The 19,072-nt window shown below is 40.3% G+C and overlaps 1 protein-coding gene across 9 annotated transcripts in view; it reads right to left on the reverse strand.

Moving 5' to 3' along the window:
* Positions 1 to 42: 42 nt before the first annotated feature.
* LOC123508557 (vicilin-like seed storage protein At2g18540) overlaps positions 43 to 19,072 on the reverse strand; it is a 171,209-nt gene continuing 152,179 nt past the window's right edge. For 8 of the 9 annotated variants that reach the window (XM_045262310.1, XM_045262307.1, XM_045262309.1 and 5 more), the window contains exons 4-8: positions 7,260 to 7,365; positions 2,546 to 2,918; positions 2,128 to 2,355; positions 1,297 to 1,480; positions 43 to 178 (exon numbers count right to left, since the gene is read on the reverse strand). In XM_045262310.1, coding sequence (XP_045118245.1) covers positions 72 to 178; positions 1,297 to 1,480; positions 2,128 to 2,355; positions 2,546 to 2,918; positions 7,260 to 7,365 — 998 coding nt within the window. In that variant the 3' untranslated portion in view covers positions 43 to 71. The remainder of the gene's footprint in view (positions 179 to 1,296; positions 1,481 to 2,127; positions 2,356 to 2,545; positions 2,919 to 7,259; positions 7,366 to 19,072) is intronic. The other variant, XM_045262314.1, reaches the window with a different exon arrangement.

Genomic DNA, 19,072 nt, shown 5'->3' on the forward strand with positions numbered 1-19,072 from the left:
GCACTGAGTGGAATTCGTTAGGCACGTCGTCGAGGGTGTTGGCGGCGCTCTCAGCTGGTATCGGCACTTCATTAGTGGAGATAAGAGATGTCATGTTCTGGGACTTCATTTACCTCTCTCCTCCCGTTCCCGTTCCCGTTGCCGTTCCCTCCCTTTCTTCCTCTGTTCCGCCTCCTGTCTAGAGACGCGAGGGAGAGCAGAGTCAGTAAAGGAGTGTAATGCGAGGATACACTTGACTGATAATAAACTGCTCTACTAATCTGAATTGAAACGTGGATAAATAGTCTTTCCAGAAGATGAGTTGTGATGATGGTGTTAATATGAAGGGAGAGGATATGTTAGTGATAATTGAAAGGAAACTGTTCTAAAAATGCGACAGGAACATGAAGGAAAATAACTCATAACTGAAGACAAATACAATATGATACGCTGCTCTATTAACCTGAATTGAATACAAGAACAAATTTTTACTTTCCAGAAGATTAGGTGTGCTGATGGTGTAAATATGAAAGGATAGGAAAAGTTAAGGATAATAGAAAGGAAACTGTTTTCAAAATGGGACTGAAACACGAAAATGATTGACTTATAACTGAAAACAAATGAATACGATACGAAGGGAGAAAAGAAAAGGGAGAAAACTTATTCAAATAGTGCAAATATATTACGAAAGAGAAAAAAACGAATACAGAAGTGAAGACAAACTGTTGTAAGAGCTTAAGTATAACACACACAAAAAGAGGAAAAGGATAAATAACTGAAAAAAGAACACATAAAACTCACAAAAAATCAATTACTAGACTAAATATACAACCCAAAAAATACACAATAAAAAGAATTCACTCACGCCTTAAGCCCATATTCAGAAAAGACTCGCTCTCTCACCACAGCAAATTTCCAAGGCCACTTAGACAACCAACCGAATTTTAAAGACAGTTTCCCTTTACGATGAACTAGAAACCTTGCCAATTCATCACGAGAACTATAAGAGTATCCCTGAAAATATAAGTATCTTCAAATAGAGCCTCTAGAAAGTATGGAGGGGGAGACAGCAAAGCGTTTCAGGATACGGCCTTATTTCCATACACAAAAGACGAAATCAAACAAAATACAAAAAGAAAAGAAAAGAAAAGAAAAAAAAATGGCTTTATTCCTCCGTTAGATAAGCCGGGAGAACAAATGACGTGAAATTAGTTTAATGACCTCTATTACTTCCCCTAAACACTGAACTTAAACACCTGATGAATCCTTTAATTGACTTTACTCATTAAGGCAAAACGTACCCACTAGATTACCAACCTTTCTTCCCTCCTCGGCCGTTCCTGTTCTTCCTATCCTTCTTCCTCCTCTTCCTCCTTCGTCGTCTCCTCCTTCTCTCGGCTGCAGATCCACGCACGTCCGGTTGTGGGTCACGTGATGTGGGGTCAGAGATCACCTCTCCTCTCTGACCTCGGCTGACCTCATTGGCTGATCGATCCTCGCCCTTGTGGTGGTGGTGGTGGTGGTGGTGATGGGTAAGATTTAAAAGTAAGTATGTCTATTCTATTTGTTTAACCCCTTCAATATTGAGACGCATTTTACTATGAATTTTTTTGGGTATGATTAGACGATTTTATTTGCATTAGAAAGGGTTTATGGAGGTAAAAAATATAATGGCCAGAGTCTCCACTATTTCAATCTCCGCATAAGTTTCTGAAGCTGTATAAAATAGCGAAGTAGTAACAGGATAGAATATGAAAACGCGTCATGGTACTGAAGGGGTTAAGTTTAAATGTTCAAATAAGGAGAATATTAATCAAGATGGATGCATATAAGAAGGCGAGGTGACGTAAAGTTGTCTTGTTTGTATTTACGGTTCATAATTGAGGTAATTAAGTAACGAGAAGATGGTTAATTAGTGTGTGTCTTCATCTAATGTTTGATCTAATCGTCCTATTTTTTAGTCATTCTTATGTGCCTTAATTATCACTCTCTCTTTCCCTCTCCCCTCATTATCCTTCTTGTCTTATCTTCTTTTACTCCCCGGACACACTCCCTACATTACCTCCCCTCCCCTCCCCAGTATCTTCTCACCGCTGGGAGGATTTAAAAAGCATATTCAATTAACAATTATACACATTTTTCACTTACCTCAACTTCCTCCGCCTTTCTTCTCCCTCCTCGTCCTCCTCTTCTCCGCTGGTTTTCCTTCCTCTGTCGCTTTTCTTTCCTTCTCCTCTTTCTCTCCTTGCGTCTCATTATCCTTTCATTCACAGGGCTTTGGGTCGTGATTATGGCTGACTCCTGCCCTTCCATCAAGTCCTCTGTCGTTGATGGGACTTGCATTTCTGACTCGTTTTCTCCCCCATCACTTGCTCCCTGTGGTGGAAAATTGTGGCGAAGATGAGGTGGAGGTCAGATTGTTGTGGTGTGGTGTGGTGGTGAGGTTAGAATGGTGGTTTTGTGGTGAGGGTGAGACTGTGTGGTGGTGTTGTGATGAAGGTGTCGTGGTATTTTCTTTTTATTAGTAATCTAAGAGAGAAAAATAAAGAAAATATTATTACAATACCTGTCCTTTTGATTTTCTTCTTCCTCCTCTTCTATTTCCACCACCTCCTCCTTTCTTCCCCTTCTTTCTTTGTCTTCGATCCTTTCTCCTCCTCCTCCTCTCTTCCCGGGTCTCCTGTTGAACCTGCTCCTCCTCTTCCACCATTTCCTCTCCTTCCTTCGTCTGTTCTTGCATCTCTTCCTCATCATCAAAGGGGTTTTTCGTCTCTCCCTTCCCAACTTCTTCACCAAGGAGCTTCTTCAGTGCTGGCGACGTCTCCACCACATTATATGCACTGATTATATGTTGGTCCTGCTGCTCCTTATCCTCCATAGGGACCTCCTCCTCCTCCTCCTCCTCTTGCCTCACTTCCTCTTCCTCCTGCTCCTGTATCCTGCAATTAGATTAGAGACTTGCAAAACACACGGCAGGTTTAGTTTTTTGGGTTTTGGTTCCTGTAGTCGTGTTTTTGTTGTTTGTTTGCCTAATGAGTCTTGATTTCATGGTGTTCAGTGGGAGAACGCTGAAATGGGAAAGGTAATGGGGAGGTTGTTATAAGATGGGGTCCAGAACAGTACAGTATATGTAAGTGGATATGTTCATGTTTCTCTCGTCATGTTTTGTAGTTTTTTTAGTGTGCGTTAGTGTTGGTTTCTGAGGAGTTTGTGGAGTAGAATTGGATCAGAATGTTAGAGTGAAGGCGAGTGCGTTGTACGAGAAATATCAGCCGCCAAAACTATTGGATCATATTGTGTTAGTTCGTGTTTTGAGTATTTAGTTTTATATACAAAGACACAAATAATAATAATGACGATACTAATAAAAAGGTTAAGTATTCGGTAGTTTAGAAGAATATAAATGTGTAAAATACATGAGGAATTTAAAGAAAGTGCAATGGAATTCAAACTCAAGGCCAGTAAGTCTTAAGATTTAAAACAGAAAAAAAAAATAAATAAAATAGGAATTCAAACAATCAATACTTTATTAGTATTGAAACACAAAGAATCAAAAGAAACATCTATAAGGAATGTGAACTAAATGGAACGGAATTTAATCCATGAAATGAGAGAAAAGAAAAGAAAACAAAGATAAAATCATCCTAAACATTTAGTACAAAAACTCATCCCCAAGAAAATCTATACCAAGAATGTAAACAAAATGGCAAAGAATTTAACCTCAGAAATGAAACAAGTGACAAAAAAAAAGGAAAAAAATAAGAAAATGAAGGTTAATTAAATTCTCTTATAAATCTGACGCCTTATAGGAAAAACACTCACATAAAAACTTCTCTACCAAAATGTAAACAAAATGCTAAGAAATTTAACCTTAGAGATGAAAGTGACAAAAAAAAAATAGAAAAGAGGATTAATTGCCTTATATCTGACGAGTTATAGGAACACACACACACACACACACACACACACACACACACACACACACACACACACACACACACACACACACACACACACACACACACACACACACACACACACATCACACACACACACGCAAAAAAAACTCTACCAAGAATGTAAATAAAATGCAAAAGGAATTTAACCCTAGAGATGAAAAAAGTGACAAAAAAAGGTAAAAAAAAAGAGGGTTGATTCTCTTTTGAAGCTGACGCCTTGTAGATAAAAAAAAAAGCTGAAGGTCGAGGGGCGTGAGGGCGGGAGGGCGTGAGGGAAGGAGGCGGCATAATGACAGGCTTCCGCGGTGCACAAAACGACCCCCCTATCCCTCTCCCCTCTCTCCCTGACGACCTTGATGCTCTTTTGTTTCCCACTTGTTTTTTTTCCGCAGACTATGAAGTACTGGAGCTGTTACGCGGTGGTTCCGGTGCTTCTAGAGATGTTATGGCGTTTATAAGTCTCTCTGAAGTTTATAATCGTTGGTCTTTAGTTAATCCATTCCTTTTTACCAAATATAAGGAATTAAAAGTCTTAGGTGGGGGTTTCTGTACTTATAGCGATGTTATGGCGTTTATAAGTCTCTCTGAAGTTTACAGTGGTTGTTATTTTGATTTTCTATTCCTTTACCATAGGATATGAGGAAGTTGAGCTCCTACACGGTGATTTTGGTATTTATAGTGAAGTTATGACGTTTATATGACTCCTTGATGTTAACAATCGTAGTTCTTTTATTTTTCCATCTTTTTTTTTAACCATGGAATATAAGGAATTGGAACTTTTACATAGTGTTTTTATACTTATGGCGGTTTTATAGCGTTGATAGAGCTCTCTGAAGTTCAGTTGTTGTTTTTTCATTCGTTTTTTACCAAATATATTGAATTAAAGCTTTTACGTGGTGTTTTTTTTCTACTCCTAGCGATGTTATGGCGTTTATAGGGCTCTCTGAAGCTTCTAGTTGCTGCTCCTTTTGTTTATCTATTCGTGTTTACTATAGATTATAAGGAATTTAATCTCTTACTCGGTGTTTCTTTTTTTTTTTTTTACTTCTGGCGATGTTATGGCGTTTATAGAGCCCTCTCAAGTTTACAGTCGTTGCTATTTTGTTTTTCCATTTATTTTTACCATAGAATATAAGGAATTTTAGTTGTTACGCGATGGTTTCGGTGCTTGTAGTGGTGTCATGGTATTCACAGATCTTGCGGTAGTTCTTGATGGTTCTGTTTTTTAATATCAAACCATATATTACACAACTGAGGGTCTTAAGGAGTCAAAAGTATATTTATTTAAATTTCACGGTGTTTATAAAAAAAAAAAGAGTGTAATGATGCCCGAAAGAGATTCAGATTCCCTGTTGCTCTATTTTTTTTGTCTTGCCTTTGCATTTGATTAAAGGGCTGAGACTTTTACGCGATCAGATTTGTATTTATGACGTTGTTACGGCGTTTATAGAAGCGAAACGATGTCTAAAGAGGATTCACAGGAGGATCAAAGACTGAATCCAATTCGACATATGCATATATGCAGAATATAAGCAGAAAAAAAATAATTCCTACTGTAGATTAAAGGATTGAATAGTTTATGGGATTAACGTTGTATTTATAGGAGTGTTTCGGCGTTTATATAAATGTAATGATGCCTAAAGAGGATTCTCAACGGATCAGAGACGGAATCTAAGTTAATATATGTAGTTTTCAGTAAAAAAAAAAAAAATTGTTGTTAAAGGAGCAGGAATAATTCACAAGGGCATTAAATAGAAGCAATAAATGAAATAAACAGTCAATGAATAGAGGGAAAAAAACTAAAAAATGACATAACTTGTAAGATCGACAAGCAAGAACTCGTAAGAAAAACAAATAATAAAATAATAAAATCAAATCGAAGACATAGATAAAAAAAAAAAAACAGAAAAACATAATACAGGAAAAAATCAAGACAAATAACAATAAAAATAAATTAGACACATAAAAAATAAAACGCCCACATTCCCCCCCTAAAAAATAAAACGCCCACACTCTCCCCCTAAAAAATAAAACGCCCACACTCCCCCCCGTAAAAAATTATAACAAAAAGAAGACAGAAAAAAGGAACTAATGCATATACAATCTTAAGACACCCCCAGGTAAAGAAAAAAAAAAAGAAAGAAAAAAATTAAGACAAATAACTATAAAAACAAACTGAACGCATACAAAATGAAAACACACACCAAAAACTAGCAAAAAACATCACAAAAGAAAGAACCAAGGTAAATACTATCTTCAGACACCCTCAGGTAAAGAAAAAAAAAGAAAAGAAAGAATCAAGACAAATAACAATAAAAATAAATCAAACACAGAAAAAATAGAACCATACCCCAGATAATAGCAAAAAAAACATGATAAAAAAAAAAACAGAGTAAATACAATCTTGAGACTCCCACTAACCACACAAAGAAAAAAGAAAAAAAAATCAAGACGAATCGCAATAAAAAAAAACCAGATCAAACAAATGAAAAATAAAACCTACTCAAAAAGAAAAAAAAAAAAAGAATGACGGAAAAATAAAGGAACTAAGGCAAATACAATCTTGAGACTCCCACCACACAAAGAAACAAAACAGAAAGAATTAAGACAAATAACAATAAAAACAAATTAAACATGAAAAAAATTGAACCAACCAAAACAAAAAAAAAAAAAAAAAAAAAGGAACTAAGGCAAATACAATCTTGAAGCCCCCACCACACAAAGGAGTAATACATTATAGCCCTAAATTATCCAGAGAGTCTTGAATGGACGTGCTAGATTTTGAGGAAGCGTGAATCTTAATCAAATTATTCAACATGCGTCGTGGCTGGTATTAAGTTCTTAGCCCGGTGTTGGCATACAAATGGTTGCTAATGAACATCTATCTGTATTTATGAGTGTGTGTGTATCCTAAGATGGCAGGGGGAGGGTAGGGGAGAAGGACGGGACGGGAGGAGAGGTGTGTAGAGAGTGAAGGAGATGGGGGAGAGAGAGGGAGAGAGAGAGAGAGAGAGAGAGAGAGAGAGAGAGAGAGAGAGAGAGAGAGAGAGAGAGAGAGAGAGAGAGAGAGAGAGAGAGAGAGAGAGAGAGAGAGAGAGAGAGAGGATGGAAGACAAGTACCAATTAAACAAGAAAAACAAGAACAACAAAATAGGAAAGAAAGAAGGAAAGAAGAAGAAGAAGGAAGACATTAACAAGAACAGCAACGAGAAGAACAGAGAGAGAGAGAGAGAGAGAGAGAGAGAGAGAGAGAGAGAGAGATCAGAAAACGAGTAAAATTAAGATAAAACAAAAGTAATTTTCGTGGGACTTATAACTGACCTGCGTGGGCGTCCTTTGCGCGCTCGACCCCTCTCGTGGGCGGGGCGTGGGCGGCGTCCCTTACCTCGTTGCCGCCTGCGTGAGGTGGGGCGCCTTCCCCCGTCATCTGTGGGAGAAAGATTTACACTGATAGAAGGGCTGGCTGGACAGAGAGATGAATAGATTAACAGGTGGATGAGGACGAATTGACAGGAAAATGAGGGGGTCAGACAGGTAGACGGATTGTTGTTGTTTTTGTTGTTGTTGTTGTTGTTGTTGTAGCTGTTTGTGTTATTCTTATTGTTATTCTATTTTTATTCTTTCGTCGTTTGATCTTTATTGCCTCCCTCTTCTTCTTCTTCTCCTTCTTCTTCTCCTCCCTCTTCTTCTTCTTTTTTTTTTCCACTGTCTTCTTCTTCCTTCTTCTTCTTCTTCTTCTTCTTCTTCTTCTTCTTCTTCTTCTTCTTCTTCTTCTTCTCAAAGTGTGGGAAAGAAATATGTAGTGCTTTCGTCACTACTACTGTTATTGTTTTGTTGTTGTTGTTGCTTTTGTCTTTGTTGTTGTCGTTGTTGTTGTTGCTGTTGTTGTTGTTGCTGTTGTTATTTTCTTGTTGTTGTTCTCGTTATTTTTGCTGCTGTTGTAATAATAGTAGTAGTAGTAGTAGTAGTAGTAGTTATTTTTGTTTTCGTTGTTGTTGTTGTTGTTCTTGTTCTTGTTGTAGTCGTCCTTGTCACCGTCCTTGCCTTACGTCCTTAATACTTGGAGGAAAAATACAACTAAAGGCCACTGCACATATAAACAGACGGGCACACTCAGGAATCATTGTTGTGGTGGAGGTGGAGGAGGAGGAGGAGGTTGAGGAGGAGGTGGAGCTGTAGGTGGAGGTGAATAGGTAAGTGGATGATGGCGGTGAGTAAGCGAATGAGATAAGGAAGAAGGGAAGGAAACGAGATAGAGAAGGTGGAGGAAGATTAGATGATGCTTGAGATGACGGTGGATTGAAATTCAAGAAAGGAGAGAAGGTGAAGAGACAAGTGGAGGAAGAGGAGGAGGAGGAGGAGAAGGAGGAGGAGGAGGAGGAGGAGGAGGAGGAGGAGGAGGAGGGTGTTAGGGGCAGCTGCTCCATTAATGCTCTGAGTCACAGAAGTTATCGCATCCTGTTTCTTACGCTCCTTTTTTATTTTTCTCTCCTCCTCCTCCTCCTCCTCCTCCTCCTCTTCGTCCTCCTCAACTCTCTGATCTTTATTTCCCTTCTCCCTTATTTGTTTCCTCCTCTTCTCTCCCGTGATTATTCAATTTACATGTTCTTTTCTTTTCTTTCCCTCGCTTTTCATATTTTTCTTTCCTCGAACACGACAGAAATAATTGAAGGAAGAGGAATAACGGATAAACGAGGAAAAGGAAGAAAAGATGTGATGATAAAGACAAGGAGGAGGATATATGATAATGGGGAAGAGAAGCAAGGAAATGGATGGATGAAACTAAGAGAGAGAGAGAGAGAGAGAGAGAGAGAGAGAGAGAGAGAGAGAGAGAGAGAGAGAGAGAGAGATGGAAAGAAGAGGCAAGATGTAAAGTAAAAAGATAGTGTTAAGAGATTAATGGTGTGTGCAGGCGCCCCATAAACTAAACACACACACACACACACACACACACACACACACACACACACACACACACACACACACACACACACACACACACACACACAAGGAGACCATTGCTAAAGGATAATGAGTCTAAAAACCGATTCCGACAGAGATTCACACACACACACACACACACACACACACACACACACACACACACACACACACACACACACACACACACACACACACACACACACACACACACACACACACACACAAGTCAGTATGTGGAATGTGCCTTATAGTTACGAAGGAACACTATGACCCTATACTCAAGGCGTTTTGCATTACCTGTTCACCCAGTAACTTCACCAACACCTCTCGCTGCACTCAGAACACACACCTCTTCCGACTCTCTAATATAATTCAAGTATCGCCTCATTGTAATATTCAAACTGTGATTTCAACGCGATAAATTTGCTATAACTTCCATCTGCGCTATGTCGGTATTCAGAAACGCTTTGCTCTCTCCCACGTCTAGTTTCAAGGCCACAGAGATGATTAGCCGGGTTTTCAAAAGTGTTTCTCCAGTTAATAATGCAGAAATATTGTCACTCTGCCTTTAGAACCGTAAAAACACCTTAGGAACTTGTGTGAATTTGAATAAATCCATATGAAATTGAGAATATGAGCCTAGAAATTACTGTAACTTCTATCAATCACACGCACAACCACGGAGTCACAGTGTAGAGCTAACAAAAACAGATACGGTCACTAAAAATGTATCATCACATCCAACGCAGACGAAAAATGTGTTATTCTTATTATTGCCTTGTTTTCCATCTGTTTCCCATGACTAACAAAAAGCAGTGGCCCCAAAAGTACAGCTTGGGAAGAGACCGAGAGAATAGATGCCTCTTTTTGTTGTTATTGTTGCTATTGCTGTTTGCTTTGGTGGTGGTGGTGGTGGTGGTGGTCGTATATTTTCAATTTAAGCGACTAATAAACTAATTCCATCTTTCCTCTGAAGTGACAAAGTTTATTCAAGAGTAGATATCTAAGACACGAAAAAAAAAAAAATTACCTAGTGTTATTCTCATTTTTGGTGATAAACTCTCATATTAAACCCCTAAGCGACTTTTTTCTCGTGTAATCGGCTGCTACAGAGGTTACAGGAGTGGTGAAAGTTGTTATTATTATCATTCTGGGTGGTATACTCTTACATTAAACCCCTAAGCGATTCCTTCCACGTGTTATCGGCTGCTACAGAGGTTACAAGAGTGGTAAAAGTTATTATTGTTAATTTGGATGATATACACATATATGAAACTCCAAACGTACACCACCCGCCTTTTCTCGGTTGCTACAGAGGTTGCATAGGAGTGGGAACCTGTGTGAAGAACTTGCTACAGCTCTATCCCACGGCAGACAGACGCTCTCTCCCTTGCCACGCTTCCCGCTGCTCTATTGCTGCCAAATCTCAAAGTCCACGCTGATCAAGAGTAAAATAGCCTGGTCAGTGCGCTATTCATCCTCCCTCAACATCATCTCCCACTATAACGACCTCGTAAAGTTAATATCTCGATGGTCAGCAAATTTATGAGAGAAATATAATCTTTGAATTCCTCCCTCCTTCTCTCCCTCCTGATGCAGTGTGGTCCTCCTTCACACATGTCTTATTATTTTCCAAGGAACTATGAAGGAGATGAAGGAGGAGGTGGCGGTGGTGGAGGAGACAGTTGAGTTATCAAAGGGGGCACCAGGAGGGAACGGGAGGGTGGTGAGGTATCCGGGAGGGGGGGACTTAAGGACCTGTGTGTGTGTGTGTGTGTGTGTGTGTGTGTGTGTGTGTGTGTGTGTGTGTGTGTGTGATAATCTCTATTGTCGGGGCTTGAGAGGCAGCACTGGGGGAGTCTGAGTCGCTGGGGTGAATTGTGCATTAGTTCTGATAGCATTCATGAACCGGACGAGCATGAGGAGCTGCGATGGACGACGTGGAAGAGGAGAAGGATGAGAAGAAGAAAAAGAAGAAGAAGAAGAAGAAGAAGAAGAAGGAGGAGGAGGAGGAGGAGGAGGAGGAGGAGGAGGAGGAAAATACATCGAAAGAATAAGAAGATAATGAGGAGTTGAGGATAAGAACGAGAAGAGAGTAAGTGGAGGAATAAGAGAAGAAGGAAGAGGTGTAGCAGGAGGAGAAAGGAGAGTAACGGGACGGTGGGAGGCACATCAAGACCTTTTGAACATGAAGATCGATGAAGCCTGAAGCTGAAGACCCGGGATGAGCAGAACAGGTCACGACAGAGAGAGAGAGAGAGAGAGAGCACCCGTAACACTTAGACACCACTCAGATCTCCAGTGAATACATACGCTCTTTCCTCTCACCACGACAATTTTCAACGTTCACATATGATCAGCAGTACTCTCAAGCATGTCCCTCCTGCTGATAATGTAGGAATCTTGCTAATCTGTCACTATAACTGTAAAAACACCTTAATTAAAACTATGACTTCACCTAGAGCCCCTTCAGTGTAGTAGGAGTGAAGGCGGTAAAGATGTGTTTTAGAATAAGGCTAGAGGGCTCAGAAACGAGAACAAGACTAAAACAAGAGCATCTCAACATACACACACACACACACACACACACCCACATACACACACACACATACACACACACACCTTCTTCGCCCCTCCTACAGCTCCTACCTGCCATCTGACAACGCTAAACACGTCACCAGTTACTGATCTGACAAGGGAGAAGAGATAAAAACAACGACAGCTTCCCACCAGCAGGAATACCACGCAAGGATGAGAGGGAACGTTCAGAACCACCCCTTGCAAACCACCTGTTCATGTATCAAGGCTTAGGCAAAATTTCCTGGAGACTTTTAAGCTGGAGATAGATTGACTGACTCCTTGTTGAATTCCTTAGTGATATTGAAACGAAAACTTTGCAATTCGTTCGGTGACCTTGAGAGAATGTTTTGGGATAAAAAGAGCGGTGTTTGAGTGCTTAGGTGAGTAGATAATGAGAGGGACTAAAAGGTGGGAAAAAAAAGGTTGAATGAGAGATTTTCGTGATCAGTAGCAGGAGAGGAATTAAGAGGAGACAGAGAAAGAAAGGTAGAGATGTGATCTTTATCTTGTTACCGTTATCTCTCTCTCTCTCTCTCTCTCTCTCTCTCTCTCTCTCTCTCTCTCTCTCTCTCTCTCTCTCTCTCTCTCTCTCTCTCTCTCTCTCTCTCTCTTAGAGACTAGAGAGAGAGAGAGAGAGAGAGAGAGAGAGAGAGAGAGAGAGAGAGAGAGAGAGAGAGAGAGAGAGAGAGAGAGAGAGAGAGAGAGAGAGAGAGAGAGAGAGAGAGAGAGAGAGAGAGAGAGAGAGAGAGAGAGAGAGAGAGAGAGAGAGAGAGAGAGAGAGAGAGAGAGAGAGAGAGAGAGAGAGAGAGAGAGAGAGAGAACCATGGAAAGCATAAATTAACCTAAGATAAACATTTAGAAAGAAAAAAAAAGAAGAAAAAATAAAAGCGCAACAAAAATGACACGTAGAGAGAGAGAGAGAGAGAGAGAGAGAGAGAGAGACATCAACTCATCACCACAGCCACTCATCCCCCACACCACCTTCCACCACCCTCCCTTCCTCCTCATCACCTATCACATTATGCACTCCACTAATACAGGTGCCGATCACGAGAGATAAAACCGTCAACTGAAACTCTGCCGTGTTAATTGCTTGTTGATCTTATCGTTTCACCAAAGCGACCTTGATAACGTACAGTGAAGGAGAGGAGGGGGGAGAGAGAAAGAGGGAGAGAGGGAGAGGGAAAGGAGAGGAAATAGGTTGAAGGGTAGAGGTGAGTGTCTTTCGTTTGTGAGGTTAAGAAAATTGGGTCATGATTCGAGAAGGAATGTGATGAGATAATGAGGAAGGAGGAGGAGGAGGAGAAGGAGGAGGAGGAGGAAAAGAAGGAAGAGAAGGAGGAGTAAAAGTAGGAGAGGAGTAGTAGTAGAGGAGGAGAAACAGGAAAGGGTTGTCAGGAAAAGTAAGAGTAGAAGAGGAGGAGAAGGAGGAGAGATGGAAGGAACAGGAAGAGCTGGAGAAAATAAAGATGGAGAAGAAAAGAAAGAAACACAGAAATAAACAAAACAAACACCAGAAAGGAAAACAAAACAAGAAAAAAATTGCAAAAAGAAAGATATGAAGGAAAGAAGACGAAGAAGGAGGAGGAGGAGGAGGAGGACAAGTAATAAGAGAACGAAAACGAGGTAGATTTCTAGACACCTCCGTTTTCTTTGTCACTTGGCCAGGTAACCCTCTGTCACAAACATTCCCTTCAATTTACAGGTATTTTCTCCCACACACTGGACACTTCTCTTCACTCTTTGGCTCTTTTCTCTCCTATAAAAGACCTCCCTCTCCTCCTTTTCCTCCTCTTCCTCTTCCTCCTCCTCCTAACCACATAAATCTCCACACAGACACTCGGCCACACGATAACCAAGGCCACCACACGTATTCTTCACATAGGTACTCTGAAAAAGGCGCTGAAGAAGGTTAGGAAAAAAAGAGAAGAGATATAGACACCAAGGAAGATGTGAATAAAAGATCGTAGGTAGCAAGTGAGAAGAAATATGGAAAGAAGAGGTGGAAAAAGGATGGAAGGAGGAGAATAGAAGGGCCTTAGAACCGAAAGGGGTAGCCATGAAGTGAGACGGAAGAGGCAGAAGGTTATCCACGGCTTTATATGGTATTGGAATGAAGGGAGGGGGAGGTGGACGGGAGGGAAAGGAAGCGGGAAGGAGAGAGAGAGAGAGAGAGGAGGGAGAAGAGAGAATAAGAAGAACAACAATAACAAATGAGAGGGCCAAGAGAGATGAAGAAGAAGAGAAGAAGAAGAAGAATAAGAAGAAACAAGAGGGACAAAAAAGAGGACACGCACACACACACACACACACACACACACACACACACACACACGAAGAAGAAAGGTTTACATGGCGAGCAAGGGAAGGCAGTGAAGGAGAATGTCGCGTTAGTGGACCTTTTTAGCTTACAGGCAATAAATGAAGCCGAAAAAGGGCATCTTCGCACTTCCCAAGCTCTTTTATATGCAGGGGACCACTCCTGTAAAGCACTGGGCGATGAGAACACGCGACAGTCTAGACAAGCACATAAAAATACATAAGACAACGTGTATGTGTGAGTGTAAGGTCAAAAACACCTTGCTCTCTCACCAGGACCAGTTTCCAAAGTCACAGAGACAATGTGCTGGTTCCCAAGAGTGTTTTTCTCGTTAATATCGTCGAAAACTTATGAATCTGCTCCCAGAATCACAGAAACACGCTTGAAAACTCGTACCACTTCAACTAAAGCCTTTTGAAAATTGCGTACGTGAGGCGCTAAAGTGTTTCTGAACGTGTGTAAAAAGAAGCGCTTCAGAATCTGTAAAAAGAGTTCAGAATGCGTAAAAAGAAGTAAAAAGAGAGTAAACGTCTTCAGAATGCGTAGGAAAGTGTTCAGAATGCGTAAAAGGAAGTAAAAAGAAGGAAAAATTATTCAGAATGCGTAGAACAGGGTTTAGAATGCGTTAAAAGAAGTAAATAAAAGGAAAAATTATTCAGAATGCGTAAAGAGAAGCGTTTCAAAATACCTGCAAAATATGACGAAAGGAGGAGAGCAAGTGAAGCAGTGAAGGGCTAGAGAGGGCCTGTAGGGGGCGCTGGAATGCCTAGGCTGGGAGATTCGTGCATAGGGAAGGAGAAAGTGCGGCAGGGGAAGGTGTAGGATATCTTAAAAATAGGTGAAGGAGCTCGAGGGTTAAAGAACGCGTTACATTTCGCTGGGAAGGTGTAGGATGCGGTGGGGGAAAAAATGGAGGAAAAAAAGAGAATGTGTTAAGAAGGTATCGGGTTGGTGAGGCGGAGAGGGGAGAGAGGAGGACGTGTCAGGCCGTGTAGGGGACAGACCTGTTAGGGCGGCGGAGAAGAGGGAGGGAGGGGGAGGCGAGGCTGTCCTGTCATGAGCGCTGCCGTGTGAGAGTGCACTCCCGCCCTCACTCTGTTACCTGACGCCCACACCAGCTGGCCACAAACACGCAAACACACACCCACCCACACATATACACACACACACCCACATACACACACACACACACACACACACACACACACACACACACACACACACACACACACGTTTCTGTTATAAACTATGCACAATTTACTTGCCTTCCCTCCCTCCTCTCCATCCCTCCTTCCCTCCATCCCTTCTTCCCTCCATCCCTCCCATTCGTATACGGTATCAGAGAAAAAACGGAGGAGGAAAAACAGCAGGAGGAGGAGGAGGAGGGGAGGAGGAAAACGAGGAGCAGGAGGAGGGATATTAACATGTTGCATATTTTTCTAAATTTCTCCAACAACAAACGAAATAAAGTTGTCACGGTTTATATTAAGAGATCAACGCCCTTCACTATCATCACTTTTATCATCACCATCATCATCATCACCATCATCATCGCTTTTACTTTACTGCTGCGTGCCTCTTAAATTACTAAGTGTGGGAGAAAGATATGGGGGATGAAAGAGGGAGGGAGAGAGGGAGAGAAGAGGGTAAGAAGGCAAGGATCAAGCAAGAGAGAGAGAGAGAAAAAAAAAACAGAGAAGAGCTAAAAGAAATGGAGGGAGAAAGAAAAAGAGGCATAAAGGAGAGGAAAGGCAAAATTGGTAGAGAGGAATAGATGAAGGAAGAAAAAGGAGGGAAGGAGAGAAGGAGGAAGGAAATAGGGAAAAAGAAAGAGATGTTTATGAAAATGAAGTGAGAGACAACGGAAAGGATACAAGAGAAGGAGGAAAAGGGGTAAAAAAAAAAAAGAAGGGTAGAGGGAAGGAAGGAAAGGCACCTAATATAACATGAACAGACAGAAGGGCGGGACTAAAATGTCTAGACTACACTGTTATGGAGGTGACGTCATCATATCATTACGTCATCATTACGTCAGCATTGCGTCATGTATCTATTTTATCATGGGGAAAGGTGGCATTTTTTTTTTTCCGGGACTCCTAACGTCATATGACCTCAGTGTTTTGATCCCGCATAGATTAAGTATTGGTTTCCAGCGCCATGTCATTAAAAAGTGTCATGCCAATTTCACGTCATGTATCTCTCGTGTCTAAGTTGTTTATTTCATGTTTACTTTCTCTCTCTCCCTTCATTTATTTCTCCTACCTTCTTATTTTCCCTTTCACTTCTTCATTTATCACTTCTTGTCTCATGTTCTCCTTGTTTTCCTTTCACTTTCACACTCGTATTTTCTTAGTGGATAAGGCGAATTGAGTTCCATTAGTGGAAGTATCAGTGCCTCTCCTGTGACCTCTGGTGCTTCCTGACCTCACGTGTTTGGCTTCATCTCAGATTCAGTATCCGATTCAAGCTTTATGTTGTTGGTATCACGTCAGCATCAGACAGTTAATCATTTCTTTACATTTTTTTTTTTACAGAGGAAGAAGTAGCGGGCTCTCATGCCCTAAGCTGGCACTGTATGATCTCACTGTTTGGTGCCATAACTCATATTCAGCATCAGATTATTACTATCACCACATCATGCATATATATAGATTTTTTTCCAGCAGGACAAGTTGCGCATTTCCGTGACTTCCACCTTTGTGTTACTCTTAATTCCTTCAGTAGCGGGACGCATTTTTACCTTGAGGTTTGGATGTGATTAGACGACTTTATTTATTCATTAGGAAAGGTCTATGGAGGTCAGAAGTTTAATGGCTAGAGTCATCGCTATTTTAATCCACACATATGTGCGTGAATCTATATAGAGTCATCAAATAGTCAGCAAAATAAATATGAAAAAGGGTGCTGGCATAGAAGTGATTAACACTGTAACTGAAATATAGCACCAGTTTCAAACAACAAATCACTAGCAGTATTTGAAATAGTCATGGTGAGAGAGCAAGGGGTTTCTGAGCACGGACAAACCAATGATTTACCAATGACCACAGTTGTACAAATAAGAAAAGGGACACAATAAACCCTTTGCAATGCGATAAGCGACAATTCAAAACCCTGGAAACAATTCAAGAAATCTTCATAAGCATTTTACAGCAAAGAGGAGAATAGAAAAATATGTATTGCATTTTCTAGCGGCTATGATGCTTGGAGGTGGCTGAGGAACAACAGAAGATGTCTCAGAGTGGTTAGTGATTAAGGAAAGATGGTCCAAACATCAGAAAAGGAATAAATATCAGTGGGAGAAGCAGCGCGTTTTCCTGACTTCTCCCGCTGCGTGACTTAACTTAATTCTCATCACATACCATGACAGCTTTCCATACTTATTCTGCTTATTATCTGGTGATTTTATACAGCTTCAGAAACTTATGTTGGGGAGATTTGAATAATGAAGACTGTGGCCATTAATCTTCTGACCTCCATAGATCCTTCCTGATGCCAATAAAATGTTCCAGAACACAAATCTCACGGTAAAAATGTGTTGCAGTATTCAAGGGGTTAACTCAACAAATTTCAACACACCTTCCTGCATCACGCCACCAGGATTACATCATCACGCAGGGCAGCACTCTTATATCATGTTAAACCCCTTCAATAATAGGAAACATTTTTACCTTGAGATTTGATTACGATTAGACCATTTTATTGACATTACGAGGAGTTTATGGAGTTCAAAAGATTAACGGCTACAGTCTTCACTATATTAATCCCCAACATGAGTTTCTGAAGCTGTATAAAGTCACCAATTAGCAAGCAGGACGAATATGGAAACGCGTCATGGTACTGAAATGGTTAACTCGATCAATTTCAGCACTCCTTCCTGCATCACGTCACCAGGATCACGTCACCACACAGGGCCGCAGACTCTCCCATGTCGTGTTTAAGTGAAAGTATTAACACCACTAACACGGGAAAGGGCAGAGAGGCGGCGTGTCCTTGGGAACCTGACGAGACTGCGAGACTGGCTAATGTTGTATATGATTCTGGATGTTTTGGAAGGTGTTGGATACTTATTTCTTATTTTTGGGTTATTATTAGTGTGTTTTATTTCCGTCGTAATCATTTATTCATATTTAACTTTACAAAATTTTCGATGTTCATATGAGATATTAAGTAAATTATGTACAAGTTTGGCTGTTTTCTGGTCATTTTTTGTTTCCAATTTCAGGATTATTATTATTATTATTAGTGTTTTATTCTTGTCTCAATCATTCATTACTTTTTAACTTTTACAAAATTTTCTATGTTCATAATTATGAGAAACTGAGTAAACCTATATACAAGTTTGGCTTTTTTGGTAATTCGCTTTTAGATATCTTTTCCAATTCCACGATTATCATTAGTGTGTCATATATTTTTCTTTTATTCATTCCTTTTTCTTCAATCTTTCCTACGTTCATATTAGAAACTGGGTAAATTCATAAATAAGTTTGGCTATTTAAGTAAATCGATTTTAGATATCACTTCCAATTCTAGGATTATCATTGATACATTATATATCTTTTTCCTTATTTATTAATTTCCTTCTCCTTCAATCTTTCCTACGTTCCTATGAGAAAATGAGAAAATTTTGGCTATTTTGGTAATTCGATTTTAGATACCCTTCCCAATCTAAGTATTACCATTAATGTGTCATATATATTCCTCATTTATTCATTCATTCTGCAATCTATCCTGCGTTCATAATAGAAAATCCCAATATCTGTACAAAAATTTAGCGTCTTTTTTTTATTATTTCGATGTTTCAATACTAGACACCCTAATACGAATTTCAGCATCACCATTACTGTTCCTTATAACCCCCTCACTCATTCACCCATTCCTAACCTTCATCCTCTAACATGTTCATAATAACCTCGCTGTTCCTCACCACACTTTCCCACAAGGCTCTGCTCCCCTGTCCTCTGTCTCTCCTCCGCAAACTAAGATGGAGTAGAGAGAAGTTAAAATACAATAAGATAAATGGGAGGAAGAATATAATGGATAGGGAAAAAATGCTGAGAGAGAGAGAGAGAGAGAGAGAGAGAGAGAGAGAGAGAACGACCATCCATTAAAACCACCTTCGCGACCTTCCAATTTTGTCCCTTGACCATAAACGACCCTTAGAGAGAGAGAGAGAGAGAGAGAGAGAGAGAGAGAGAGAGACGCCATTTCCTAGTTTTTACTCACGTACTGAAATTTCTTTTAGTCCATTATTTAATTTGTGGCGTTTTTTCAACATTTGAGGTAAAGAAGA

This window comes from Portunus trituberculatus, chromosome 25 (genome assembly GCF_017591435.1).
Source record: "Portunus trituberculatus isolate SZX2019 chromosome 25, ASM1759143v1, whole genome shotgun sequence".
Lineage (NCBI taxonomy): Eukaryota > Metazoa > Arthropoda > Malacostraca > Decapoda > Portunidae > Portunus > Portunus trituberculatus.